This window comes from Diceros bicornis, chromosome 40 (genome assembly GCF_020826845.1).
Source record: "Diceros bicornis minor isolate mBicDic1 chromosome 40, mDicBic1.mat.cur, whole genome shotgun sequence".
NCBI classification, from domain to species: domain Eukaryota; kingdom Metazoa; phylum Chordata; class Mammalia; order Perissodactyla; family Rhinocerotidae; genus Diceros; species Diceros bicornis.
The window spans coordinates 18,840,112-18,854,837 of NC_080779.1; the positions used below are offsets into that span (position 1 = coordinate 18,840,112).

The 14,726-nt window shown below is 41.8% G+C and overlaps 1 protein-coding gene across 1 annotated transcript in view; it reads left to right on the plus strand.

Annotated features, from left to right (window-relative positions):
• The window catches only part of MERTK (MER proto-oncogene, tyrosine kinase), a 106,294-nt gene that overhangs the window by 65,074 nt on the left and 26,494 nt on the right, over positions 1–14,726 (plus strand). The window contains exon 8 of the mRNA XM_058534606.1: positions 5,728–5,879. Within this exon, the coding sequence (XP_058390589.1) occupies positions 5,728–5,879 (152 nt within the window). The remainder of the gene's footprint in view (positions 1–5,727; positions 5,880–14,726) is intronic.

Here is a 14,726-nt window from a genome sequence, read left to right on the forward strand (position 1 = left end):
TTGTTTTTTAATCCATGTACAATCCCTGCCTTTAAATTGGGGTATCTAACCCATTAAAATATAATGAGATCATTCATATGGGTAGGTTTAAATCTATCATATTTTCTATCTGTTCTGTCTGTAATTTGTTCCCCTTTTCTTCCTTCTTTTGGATTAATTGAATATTTTTTATTCTATTTTATCTGCTTTGTTGGCTTATTAGCCATAATTCTTTTTTTCCCTTCTTTTAGTGGTTGCTGTACGGTTTATAGTGAACATGTTTAACTTACCACCGTTTACCTTGAAGTGATGTTATACCACTTTACGTATAGTATAGGAACCTTAAAATAGTGCTTCCGTTTTTCTCCTCTGGATATTTGTGCCATTGTTGTCATCTATTTTACTTTTACATATGTTCTAAACCCACGCTACATTGTTATTATTTTTGTTGAGACAGTCAGTAATCTTTTAGAGTAACATGTAATTAGAAAAAAACATATGTTTGCCCATGTAGTTACCATTTCTAATGTTATTGATTTTTGGTGTGGATCCGTATTTCCATGTGGTATCATTTTTCTTCTTCCTAAAGGACTCTTCATCATTTCTTGTAGGGTGGATTTTGGTGAGGAGTTCAGTTTCTGTATGTCTGAAAAAAATCTTTATTTTACCTTTGAGGTATTTTTTTTTAACCTTCATTTTTGTAAGATATTTTTACTAGATATAGAATTCTAGGTTCACATTTTTTTTCCTTTCAGTACTTAAAAATACTCTACTGTCTTCTTGCTTGCATTGTTTCTGGTGAGAAATCTGTAGTAATTCTTAATTTGTTCCTCTGTATGTAATGTGTCATTTGTCTCTGGTTTTCCCTTTATATTAATTTTGAGCAATTTAATAATGCATGATGGGCCTTGGTATAATTTTTTTTATATCTCTTGGGGTTCATTGAACTTCTTGAATCTGTGTGCTTGTAGTTTGCATCAAATTTGAAAAATTTTGGCCATTATTTCTTCAAAAATATTTTTTTTACCACCTCTCTGAGGACTCCAATTACACATATATTAGATCACTTGAAGTTGTCCCACAACCTACTGATGCTCTGTTAATTTTTTTCCCTGCTTTTCTCCCTGTGGTTTATTTTGGATAGTTTCTATTGCTGTGTCTTCAAATTCACTGATCTTTTCTTATGCAGTATCTAATCTGCCATTAATCCTATCTAGTGTATATTTCATCTCTCACTTTGTAATTTTTGTCTCTTTTTTTTGTACCTTTCATGTCTCTGCTTAACTTTTGTACCATATGGAATACAGGTTTAATAACTGTTTTAATGTCCTTCTCTGCTAATTCTAACATCAGTGTTATTTCTAGGGCAGTTTTGATTGATTCTTTTACATATACCTATTATGGATAGTACTTTCTAATTTCTTTGCATGCCTAGTAATCTTTGATTGGATTCCCAACATTATGAATTTAACCTTGTTGGGTGCTAGATATTTCTTTATTCCTATAAGTATTGAGGTTTGTTTAGAGGCACAGTTAAGCTATTGGAAAAAGTTTGATTCTTTTGGATCTTGCTTTTAAGATTTGTTAGGCAGGACCAGAGCAGTGCTCATCTAGGGTCAATTATTACCCACTATTGAGACAAGACCATTAGGTATATCCTACCCAGTGCTCCTTGAGTCATTAGATTTTTCCAGTCCGATTGATGAGAATAGCCACTATTCCTGGCCCTGAGTGAGGCCCAGGCACTGTTATCTTTAATTCTTTCATATGCTTCTTTTCTTGTCTTCTTCCAGAGTCATCCTAGTGATTCCATAGCCCTCTCCTCGGTATTTGTGTTGCTTGGTTTACTCCCTTATTTTCGTGGAGCACATTTTTTTCAGTTAACTCCAGGGAGAGTATGTGTAAAAATAAAAACTATGATGGGGCTGGCCCAGGGGCGTAGTGGTTAAGTTCGCGTGCTCCGCTTCGGTGGCCCGGGTTCGCGTGTTCGGATCCTGGGCGCGGACCTACGCACCACTCATCAAGCCATGCTATGGCAGGTGTCCTATATACAAATTAAAGGAATATTGGGACAGATGTTAGCTCAAGGACCATCTTACCCAAGCAAAAAGAGGAAGATTGGCAACAGATGTTAGCTCAGGGCAAATATTCCTCAGAAACGAAATGAAACCCAACCCAACACAACCCAAGCCAACCCATGGGAACTTGCATGTATTTGTGTCATACTGGATTGATCATTTTTCCTAATATAGAATTTTAGATTGGAAATGATTTTCCCTAAAAATTTTAAAAATATTTCTGTGTTGTTTTTTAGCTTCATGGGTTGCTGTGGAAAATTCTGACGCTTGAATTTTCTAGGTGAACTGTTGTTTAGTTTTACTTTTTAAAGTATCTTTTCTCTTTAATCATGGTGCTCTGATGGTCTGTGATGTGGAATTTGTTTCAGTCGTCATCATGGGCATCCAGTGGCTCTTTCAATTTAGAAATGCAAGTTCTTTGGTTTTGAGACTTTTTCTTATACATTTTTTTCTTTGCAAATGGTCTCCTGTTTTTCTTTACAGAAATTGTGTTAGACAGTTGTTGGACCTCTTCGATTGCTTCCTCAATTTTCTTTTCTCAAATTGGCCTCTTTAATTTTTCTTCTACTTTCTTGGAGATTTACTTTGGCTTTGTCTCCTCTGAGCCCTCTGTCCTGTGTGTTGTTTTAGTCCCTGATATTCTTGAAGGAGACTTGCCTGACCTCTGCTGACCTTTCACTGTCTGCTCCTACTGAAGAGTGAAGAACCAGCAATTTGATTGGAAGCTCTGTGAGCATGGGCAGGGCTTGTAGACTTCACTGTCAGGTGACTGGCGGTGACCTAAGCGTATGGGTTTTCTTTCCTCTTGGACCACACACTTTCTCTCAAAAAGGAGTCTCCTGTCCCCTGCCTCAGGAATATAAACATGGCTGCTGATGTTCTGGGAGCTGGGTGAGGAGGAGGGGTGAGATGGAGTCCTCCTCATTCAGTGTACAAACTTGCACTTATTTCCCCAGTTGTCAGTCTGGCCCCTCATTGCACCTCCATACTGCTGATGCCCGAGTCCAGAGACTTTTTGGTTCAGAGAATAAAGCCCCCTATCTCCTGTGGGAATATGAGGGAGTACTTCCCCGGTGTGTGGGAATAGGTTAGAGCAATCTCAGGGACTGACCGCTTCCTGATCAGACTTTCAGTCTTCCAGTTTCAGTACCTGGGCCCACAGCTTCTGAGCCTCTTGATGCTTCTTTTGGGAGAATCAGCTTGCTGAGCTAATTACACCTTCTTCATCTCTTTTTCAGCTTTCAAATATATGTTGAAATTTCTCTTCCACTGTGGACTCCTCTTTACCTTATGAGTTTATACTCTTAAATTCCTTACTGTCATCATAGAGGGGTTTTAGGAGGGAACAGACACAAAGACATGTTAAGTCAGCCATGTTTATCTGTAAACTCTACAACAAGTTTGACAGCATGTGACTCATTTCATGGGCACAGCTTTCACTGTGTGACATTTCCTAACCTGCAATTCATTCTTTTTTTTTTTTTTTTTTTTTTTTATTTTTCCCCCCAAAGCCCCAGCAGATTGTTGTATGTCATAGTTGCACATCCCTCCAGTCGCTGCACATGGGACGCGGCCTTAGCGTGGCCGGAGAAGCGGTGCGTCAGTGCGCGCCCGGGATCCGAACCCCGGGCTGCCAGCAGCGGAGCGCACGCACTTAACCGCTAAGCCGCGGGGCCGGCCCTACAATTCATTCTAACTGCTCCTGGAATCAGCAGAGATGAAGAGGGTTATAGTACGCTTTTGTTTTCCTTTCAGATATATTAGAAAAATATAATTTAATCTCCCCTAAATACAACTGCAGGCACTGGTTTAGTATATGTTATTCCATCTGTTTTTATTCTTTCTATATATAAGAAACTTTTTTTTTTTTTATTTCTAAAATGGATCATTGATGCGTACTTTTTTGCAATTTGATTTTTCCCTCCATTAGGTATTTTTTCATATCAGTACACATGATCTACCTAATTCTTTTCAGTGACCAGGTAGTAAGTATTCCATTGGAAAATGTAGCAAAATTATTATTTCATAATTACTGACTGAGCATTGCATTTTTTTTTGTCACTATTATGTTTCAATGAATAAAACAGCACCTACAGAAAAATTTTTCTAGATTAAATTCCTGGAAATAAAATACTTGGTCAAAGAGCGTATTATTTTCAGTTTTAATAGATATAGTCAAGTTGCTTCCTTCCAGAAAAGAATGTAGCAGTAATGATCTTGACCTGTTTCGCCAATTATTTTGTACATATGTATATACATACATACTTTTTCCCATAGTTCTTTAACTTTTATTATCCTTTCATCTTTGCAAGAGATAACAGACATTTTGACATGAAGTGGGTATGTGACTTAAGCAGAATTTACTATAAACCAGAGAGTGAAAACCAGTGCTAAACTACATTTTGACATCCAGCTCAGTAATTAACATTTGACCCTCTGATCTTCAGTAGTGAGATATCTTACATATATATACATTTTTTAAAATTTATTGACTGGGGCCGGCCCCGTGGCTTAGCAGTTAGGTGCGTGCGCTCCACTGCTGGCGACCTGGGTTTGGATCCCGGGCACGCACCGACACACCGCTTCTCCAGCCACACTGAGGCCGCGTCCCACATACAGCAACTAGAAGGATGTGCAGCTATGACGTACAACTATCTACTGGGGCTTTGGGGGAAAAAAAATAAATAAAATTATAAAAAAAAAAATTTATTGACTGATTAGCTCTGTTCAGACCATCAGGAACGGCCTCTGGACTTTAAAATGGTGACTTCCTCAGCAGTGTTCCCTGCCTCATACATCTAACGTGACATGGAACTGATCTCCAATCAGTCATGTCCCCCAGGTTTCTGTTGGAGAACTCTGTTCAGAGTTGTGTCTGCTTTGCTTCCCGGGGAGGAGTCCACAAGCCCCGCCCACCTCCTTCCCTGCCTTCCTCTTCTTTGTTGTTTTAGTTTGGAAAGGCTTACTTTTTAAAATGCATGTAATATCTCTATGATCCTTAATTGAAAAGAGGGTGAAAATCTGCTATTAATTTCAGTCTTATTTGAGTGCTTTCCATAGAACATTCAAAAACCAAGAAGAGAGTGAATCTCTATGTGCTTTTCTTTGTGGTTCTTCATCCTTCTCCCCTTTTTTTTTTCTATTTTATTGAGGTCATAATAGTTTATAACATTGTGACACTTCAGTTGTACATAATTTGTCAGTCACCATATATATGCCCCTTTAACCACTTATGCCCACCCCCCATCCCTCTTCCCCTCTGGTAACCACTAATCTGTTCTCTTTGTCCACATGTTAGTTTATCTTCCACATATGAGAGAAATCATACAGTGTTCGTCTTTCTCTGTCTGACTTATTTCGCTTAACCTAATACCCTCAAGGTCCATCCATGTTGTTGCAAATGGGATGCTTTTGTCTTTTTTTATGGCTGAGTAGTATTCCATTGTATATATATACCACATCTTTATCCATTCGTCAGTTGATGGGCACTTGGGTTGCTTCTGCGTCTTGGCTATTGTGAATAATGCTGCAGTGAACATAGGGGTGCATAAGTCTCTTTGAATTGTTGATTTCAAGTTCTTTGGATAAATGTGCAGTACTGGGATAGCTGGGTCATTATGATATTTCTATTTTTAATTTTTTGCATCCTTCTCACCTTGTTCTTTTGTAGCCCCATCAGTGGCACCTTTGAACGTCACTGTGTTTCTGAATGAGTCTAGTGATAAGGTGGACATCAGATGGATGAAGCCTCCAACTAAGCGGCAAGATGGGGAGCTGGTGGGCTACCGGATATCTCACGTGTGGCAGAGTGCGGAGACTTTTGTAAGTCTGAACTCTAAAGGAGCGTGCTTGTCTCCTTGGATTTACTTATTTAACACTGTTCTCGTTATGAGAAGACCAGATATGATTGAGTTAGACAAGGCACCTTTCAGTGGGATATGTAGTAAAAATTAAAGATGACTGAATAGTTACAAAATTGCAAGGAATCTTTGGGGCTTTCTTCACTCACTCATTCATCCATTTATTTATTTATTCAGTAAATCTGCATAGAACTCATTAACTCTGTTACTTTATTTGTCAGTCTGATACCTCTATCATCACCTGAGTCTTACCTCAGGGAACTTGGACTCTTGTAGGAAGACAGTGTGAACTATCCAGATAACCATAGCAGAAGGTCAAGGAGCTACAGGGCTCAATAGTCCGGCAGTTCATAGCCTCTTGGAAATTCCAGAGGATGCTTTTCTGAAGAAGATTGTCAGGGAAGACCCCAGCCTCATAGAGAATGGCAAGGGGTAACCAGACTCCAAAGGAGAGGGCTAAGCGAGCAACAGGTTGCCTTGACACAGCTCCATAGGAGCCAAAATTAGACACGAGACTCAATAGACCAGAGCAAGACAGTTTATCACTCATAGCACAGCAAACAGCAGGAGCAGCAGCCTGGTAGCACAGGTCCCCGTGTCCCCAAGCTCCACGGGGCTATTCGATGGGCTCAATGGTGGGTTGTACCGCTGAGGGTCCCAGAGCCAAGAGCTCGACACCCTGTGTAGCAAGAAGCAAACAAGCCCATGTTCTCTATTGCACAATGATCGTGCTGCTGCCACCTTGACTGACTTTATTGCGTACGTGATCAGCCCCAGAATGGCTCAGGGTCAGGGGATGGTTAGGCCTTGTAGTTTGGCATGCTCAGCAAGGATGGGTAAGGATGCTCAGGGCCCATGGGAGACCACCTCTCCCAGTAAAGGTAGTACTTGATCTGGGCTTGGAATAATTTTGACAGGTGAAGATTGAGGAGTTTCAGGTGGGAAAAGATAACTTGAGAGAAGGCATAATGTGACAGCTTCGGGGGAATCATGACTCGCTCAAAGGTCTGGGACATGAATGCTTTTAGGGGCGTGGTGTCAGGTGAACTGGACCGGGAGTCGTGGCCCTCGCATGCAGGGCCCTGAAAGAGTTAGGCCAAGGTGTCAGATGGAATTTGGTAGATGGCAAGGAAGCCAATGAAAATCTTGAGCTGAGGCCTACACTTTGAGAGTAATAGATCATGAAGATGGCTTATGTTACTGTTGTTCTTTTACAAATAAGGAAATGGAGAAAAGTAACCTTCAGATCTACCTTCTTTCCACCAGAGCATACTGCTGACTTGCCAGGTAACTCAGCAGCTTGCCCCTGCTGCCCTCTAGGAAGCTTTTCTAGCTCACTGAGGACGTAGAGAGGACAGTGGGATGGGACTGCCCCTCCACCACCCGTGTAATATGGCTGGGAGAGGGGTACATGGGTTGTGAAGGGAGAGGCAGGGTGTCATGAAGGGCACCCTCAGCCCTGAAGACAACCTTGCTTTCTCCGCCAATGAGCCTCCATGGGCATCGTTGCTAGAAATCAGCACCGAGCCAAGCGTTTTTGGTTCAGATCTTTCTTGAGTAACTTGCTTCCCCACCTTAAAACATGGACAAAATTGCCCTTTGAAGGTGGATAGTTTAGGATTTTTATGTTTCTTTAACTTATGGGGAAATAGGCTACCTGATCTAGAATGATCCCTAATCATTTTCTCACATATATATTTAGGTTCAGCAATGGTGTGGACCTATGAGATGATGTGTCACATAATCTAAGTGCACGCATAGGACTATGTTCTAACCGTGACGCTTGGGGGCTGCCTCTGGAACATAGCTCTTCTCTATAAAAGCCTGAGCAGAAATCACATCCTTCCTAAGGCCAGTTTAATTGACAAATTGACACCTGCACCAGCTACTTGGCTGTTTTGAAAAGACTGGCTTCTGGCTAGAGAACATGTCTGTGCAGAAGAAAATGCCTCATGCTTTCCTTAAAATATATATTACTGGTTTCTGTCTTCACAGAGACCCATATACCTGAGACAGAAATTGTCTGCTTCCTATTAGGGTAAATTATATCTGATATATTTAAAACAAGAGGTTATGAGTTTTCTCCTGGGCCTTTCTGGTTAGACCTACGTCTTAATCCAGGCCGTTGGCATCTGGTTCTGCTGCCACCAAGCTATACTTTCCTAACCCCACAAAAACGACATAATAAATGCAAAATAAATACGTGCAAGAAGGGGCTTATGTAACTGGACTCCCTGCGTTGAGCGGGCTTTCAGGCCAGCTGGATCCAGGTGCACATACGATATCAGCAGGGCTTGGTCTCTCCCTGTCCCGGTCTGCTCTGGGCATACACTCTGTTCCCAGGGCAGCGGCCCTTTCATAGTCCCAGGAAGGCTGCCAGCAGGAAATGGGCTGAGGTGAGGGAAGGGAGTCCCCCATGGAAATTGAGGTAGTAGTGCTAGAAGATGGGGGACTGCTGCTGCATGGTCCAAAGATGAGTTACCCAGCATGCTGCTTACAACATTGCTGCGTTAGTCAGGATGCTCCAGAAACACAAAGCCACAGAGCGAGTGCATGTGTGTGTCTAGAGAGGCAGGGAGATAGGGAGGGAGAATTGGCTCATGGGATTGATCTGGAGGTAGGCCAGCTGGCTGGAGACTCAGGGAAGAGTTGATGTTGCAGCTTTGCTGGCAGAATTCCCTCTTACTTGGGGAGACCTCAGTCTGTTTTCTCTTAAGGCCTTCAGCTGATTGGATGTGGCCCACGTACATTATGGAGAGTAACCTGCTTTACTCAAAACCTACTGATTTAGGTGTTACTCTCATCTAAAAAGTACTTTCATAACAACACCACATATCTGGATACCGTGGCCCAGCCAAGTTGACACATAAAATTAACTATCACAGTTGTCAATAAGTGTTTATTGAATACTAGTCTGTGCTTGGAACTGGGGTGTACGTCAGTGTCAGAGTGTCAGGTACCCCTCCCTTATGATCTACGACAGGCAAGATCCTCCGTAGGTCAGTAAGGACTCTGTAGTGTAAATGCTAGTTTCGTTTCACAATAGTAAACAAAAAGCAAAGGGGTTCTCTGTGTAAGATGTTGACCGCCTCCCTAAGTATCAGCCAGTCAAGTGGGAATGAGTTTGTTAGGCATGAATCCAGCCGAGCCCAGAGGGCCATCTGATTTTGATTGCTGTGAGGTCCAGAGATCACTGCTGTGGTGGGAATACTTGACCCAACACAGAAGTAGGGGGCGCAGCTGAATGCTGATGCCTGAGCATGGTTGCGTAGACAGCTCCCAGACAGGTCTCCTTCCCGCTTGGGGAAGGAAGAGGGTTGAGGTGATGCTGACTTCTTTGTGACACAGAGTGTTCTTGGAAGGGCAGATGCACTGGTTTCATCATCAGGACTGTCTCTTTACTGCCATGGTAGAAAGCATGCTTCTTTTGTGTTGTCACATTCCTCATCTATCTAACACTGTTGATAGATCAGATTTTAGCAACCTCGTGGCATTTGTATGGGGCACCACATGAAAGGAATACAGCTTCTCGGTAGGAGAGAGGGGCAGGGTGAACAGCTGCACCCACTGATGACATCCAAGCTTTGTTTCAGTCATGTTCAACCTCACATCATCCAGCTTTTACAAAAACTGTTGTTTTCCAAAAGGTCAACTGATATTTAGTCTTTTTCTGCCTCAGTTTACCTATCAGGAAGCAGACTGTTGGAAGCAGTAAGTGATGGAAGTAGAGGAAAAAGGAGAGGACTCAGAAGTCCGTGATTTGCTCTGCCTCATAGTAAAGGGTAACAGGATGTTATTTGTAGCAGTAAAAACCCTGCTAAATAGTTGCAGCTATGAGAAAAGAAGCCTTGCATTTCCTAGTCTTTTGTCCCAAGGCATTTGTGCAAGGTGCCTGTTGATTATGATCTGTATTTCCACACTGGTTGAGTCAGGAGAATCAAATGCCTCTCTCAGAGAAACTCTCTTTTTCACAATGCTAAATTCTTAGTATCGTTCATGAAGGTCCAATCATTGTGTTTGAAGCAGACACTTGAGCGGTCTAAAAACAAACCAGTTTGTTTAAAGGGCTGAAGGTCATCCTCTCTACTTCTCCTTCTGGCATGGGTGAAAGCTACTTCTTTCGAGTGGACCTCTTGAGCTGAGGTCTTTGTGCTGAAGAGCAAGAGTGATGAATGACGCCTTATGAGTGACGCGGCCAGAGAGCCTGATGCAGTAAGTGCCATTAACACTCAGCTGTGCTCTGCATTCTTGTCGCCCTTTGTTCAGAACGATCCCCTCTGTGGTGGGAACAATACCGCCACAGTTAGGGCTGTGACCTTTCCAGGCATTACCTCCTTGGAGATGCTGGATCATCCCAGTGGGAACGTCACTTGTATTGTACTCAGGCTATACTTTGTGCATCATGATGGGTCTTGTGACAACAAAAGACTGAGTGGCTCACTTGACTTGGGATAACATTCTCTGATGCAGCTAAGCTTCGATCTCATGAGCCACAGCTGGAGACAAGTAAAAACACTGAAGAAAAGCCAACCGGGGGAGGAGCCTGAAACCCATGCCCAAAGGGAACTTTGAAATGCTCTCTGCACCCATCACCTCGGTTTCGTGAACTTCCCTCATTTCAGAAAGGCAAGAGTTAGACACAGCTTCATCTCTCAAAATTGTCCTTTCATTTCCATTTTTAGAAAACTGTTACTGTAAAGCTACATCTTTATGCAAAGCATCAGAATTAGGTATTTTGGAAAGATATTCCCTCCAATGAGGGTGGTCTTTTGTATGCAGTGTTAGAACTTCCTTAGAAGTGGTCTTTGGGTGGGTTAGGCTGAAAAGTTAGTTTTCAGTTTGTGCCTTTGTTATCCCACAACTGTTATGTCACTTTCAGACTAAGAAACTCCTGATATTTACTGTATGGACATTTATTATATCTTGAGGAAGACATTGACTTTTTTTGGTTCGATTTTTCGTGCTATTCCTTGCCTTCCAAATCAAAGCTCAAATCCAAAGGTCAGGAGCAAGTACAATCTGTTTTCCTTGAAGTTGGAGCCATGTCGTGCTCATCTTTGTACTGTCTGAACACAGGACCTTGAACTTTGTAGGCATTTATGCCACTATGGACTCAGTGGACCTGGCTGACATCCTGTCTAGCTGGAGAGTTTCTCTCTGTGAATGGGACAGTCTTTTGATGAGTGTGGACTAGTGTTTCCTATCCCATTCCCATTCCCATAAAGTGTCAGTAGACCTTCTGTGAGAAAAGAATTCAGGGAGCAAATAAGTTTACAAAATATTGCATATTATACCCCTTTCTTGAAGACCTACAGTGTCTTGAAGAGCCTTAAACTAGCAAGTTTAAGACTCTTTGATGTTCAGCGGTAAATAAATCTGATTACCTTTGACCCAGAATTGCCCAAACGTTAGACACAGACTCATTTTTATGTGTTATTCTTGTAAAGCTCATTGTTTTGGGACTGTGGCTCTAATGCTCGTTTAACTGTGTTTGGAAAGGGTGAAGATGTTTGATCAGAAGGAAGTTTCATAGTAGAATATCATGGGCTCAGACCCAACATGACATGTTGACCTAAATTCTTTAAAGACCTCGGGGAAGCCGCAGTGCACTCAGGATTCCTTCCTTGGGCCTGGACCACTGCCTCCTAACAAGCTGTGTGCCTGAATGTTGGCACGTGCCCATGGCCTCTTCCTCTCCTTCTTTCTCTGTCTTAACTGTCGAAAGAGGGCAGAGCATTTGAGCTGGTGTCGTTTTAAGGTATGAGGAAAAGGCGAGGTTCTTGTGAGACAGGCCTGCCAGGGGTCTGAAACACTTCTGAAACCCAAGGATCGATCATGGATGGTACATTTTGCCTGGAGGAGGAACCTACAATGGCAGTAAACTCGATGAATGGATCAAATAAACTTCTTGGTTTGGGAAGCTAGACAGCCTTGATTATTTTCTCTAATGCACCAAGACTTGAAAGATACTACCAGGTCCATTGTGTCAGAGGGCCTTATATTTATAGGGAAAGAAGACCCAAATATAGCACCTTATAGGTGCTATAGGAATATAGGAATACTAATAACCACCATTGATTACTTACAGTGTGCCAGACCGTGTGCTAAGTGTTTTACATAAAGGAACTCATTTAACTCTTACCAAAACACTGTGAGGAAGATATTATTCTCAACTTTCATTTGAGGAAACTGAAGCTCAGAGACATTGAGTAACTTACCCAGAGTCATAAAGCTTGGAACTGGCAGCGCTGGGATCAGAACGCCGGTCTGGCTAACTCCAAAGCTAGTGCTTTCCAGAGCCCCACTACTTTTTCCCAGATGCCCTTGGCTTTCTTCATAATATAGTGTCTCTCGTTCAAACTCCATGGTGTGGTGTCTTAGCAGAGAGAAGTAAGAACAGCACACGTTTTAAGAGTAAGATGTGAGAGTTTTGCCTGGATGCCTGTGAATTTGAAGCCCTTTTGAACAAATCACCTTTTTGTTGGAGCATGACAGAAACTTTTATCTGGTAGTTCTTTCCCCACTGAATGTCACTGTTCTTTGAGGCAATAAAATAGGCCATATTCTTAAATACAGTTATGAATTATAGGGTTGTGAATTCTTAAAGAATATTGGACATATTAAAGTCTTTGGATAACTGAAAACGAATACCACTGCACTTGCCCTGACTAACCCTAATGCACACGGGGGAAAGAAATTGTGATTCCAAAGATGGGCTGTTAACTTTCCCCAACGGGCAAGGTCCACATGTTTTCTACTAAGTAAAGTTGTGATCGAATGTCATATTATAAATCTGATTTCCTTACCTGAAAATGCTTTTAGATTTTAAGTCCTTGAGGATATGGGCCTGTGTTGGTGAAAAATGAAAGCTCACTGCATGAGATATATGCGTTTGGCCCCCAGCGTGTACCACATGACCGGACCACCTTGTGCCAGGGAAATGGCCCCACCTTATGTGGTCAGCACCCTGACAGTGAGGAAATAAAACTCACAGAGTGGCTCCTGCATGTGTGTGATTTTAAATGGATTTCTCTGTCAACTTGCAAAACCCAAATTAAAATAAATATTTGGGAATATGGATATGGTCATGCCTTTCTTTACACATTTGGCATCAGAACAGTATGGATAAATTACATCAATTTTTAAAAACAGGAATCATTTTTAAACTATATTTCAGGTTACCATTTAAGGATATCCTTACAGAAAATTATTACACCTCCACTAAAATATTTATCATATATTTTTCTAATCACTACTTTAACATGTATTATAATTCCACCCGTAAAATGGGATAATTCTCTGTGTAGTTCCAAAGTGTGTTACCAGTAAGCGGTGGCAGGCATCATTCCCAAACTTCAGCGTTTAGAGTGATGATAGCAACAGCTATGATGATGGCCATCGCTACACGTGGGTACCGTCTGCTCTGGGCCAGGCACTGTTCCAGGCATTTCACACGGATTAGCTCTTTACATGTTAACTCACTTAAGGAATAGGAGGTGGAAATAAAAAGGAACTTCTCTTGGTGTTCATCGTGAGTTATAGCCCTAAGCCAGTAGATATTATAAACCACATTTATGTTATTTCCAAAGGGATAATTTTGTTTTTTTAGGATTTCTCTTCTTCAAGGGATTTAATTCTTTTGTAATCATGCGTGTCCTCTTATTTTGAGATAATTTCTCTCATAAATGATGTATTGTATATGAGTCTTTGTAGACAAAAAGTATGAAGCCAGAAGCAGTCCAGTGTTCCTTGTCGGGCATGAAGTCTGCTGTATGTTGAGGAGCAGGCAGACAGTAGACTGTGACGGAGACGTGTTATTTCTCAGCCGCCCGCCGGACTCCTGCGGGGCTCCGTGACTGTGTGGGTTTGGACCATGGAGTTACTCTACTTGATTTTCTCTAGCTGCCCCCTCAAATTATGTAGAGAATGACTAACTAACCCGTAATCAAAACTGGATTTGCTATAAATAAAATGCTCTATTTCTTGAAAAGATGTTGCCTGAATATCCTTAAAAATTGTTAATTATTAATTAGTTTACTTAATTAACAAAAAATCTACGGCAAATCTCTTTGGTACAGAGGCCAATGAGCTAGAAAAACCAAAAAATTTTAAGGCTGTATTTTCCCTTTTCATTCCTTGTCTGGGGGCATTTCTGGGTCCTGATGATCTCTGCGTGTTTAGATTTAAAAACAGTGGGTGGGTGGCTGATCCAGGTGCCCCCTTGGTCACAACTGATGGGACTGCCCTCTCTTTAAGAGCTAAGCTGTTCCACCTTGCATCATTATTAGAAGTGACCGGCTATGAGACTCAGGGACCCGGGTCCTGTTGTTCATTGGTGATCCGCGATATCTGTGCTCCACATGACGTGATGTTTCTTTCTGTAAAACCAAATCTCCAAAATTCAGAAATAAAGACATGTTCCTAGGGCTTCATATCAGCCTCACTACCCCTACAGTTCCCGTTTGAAAAGCCAGCCCCAAACACAAAATTAGTTTTCTTCGCCAGAGAACATCATCATAGTCGAGGTTTGGAAACAAAGGGGAGAGTGTTCTATCAACACTTAGTTCTGGTTATTTTTTCGAAAAGCCATTTTCCCCTGTTTTAATGGCTCATGTTGCATGGCAGTGGCTTTAAAACAAACTGTATAAAAGTGAAACCAGAATTTTGAAAATTGAGCAAACTGCACATGTGTCACACTGGAAGAGAAAGAATAGTGTCAGTGCCCTCCTAAGTGTAGATTTTAGCCAGAACTCTTATAATTGCAAGGGACAGGAGGCCATTTGTGCTGGTGCGAGGGAGACGGGCAGGC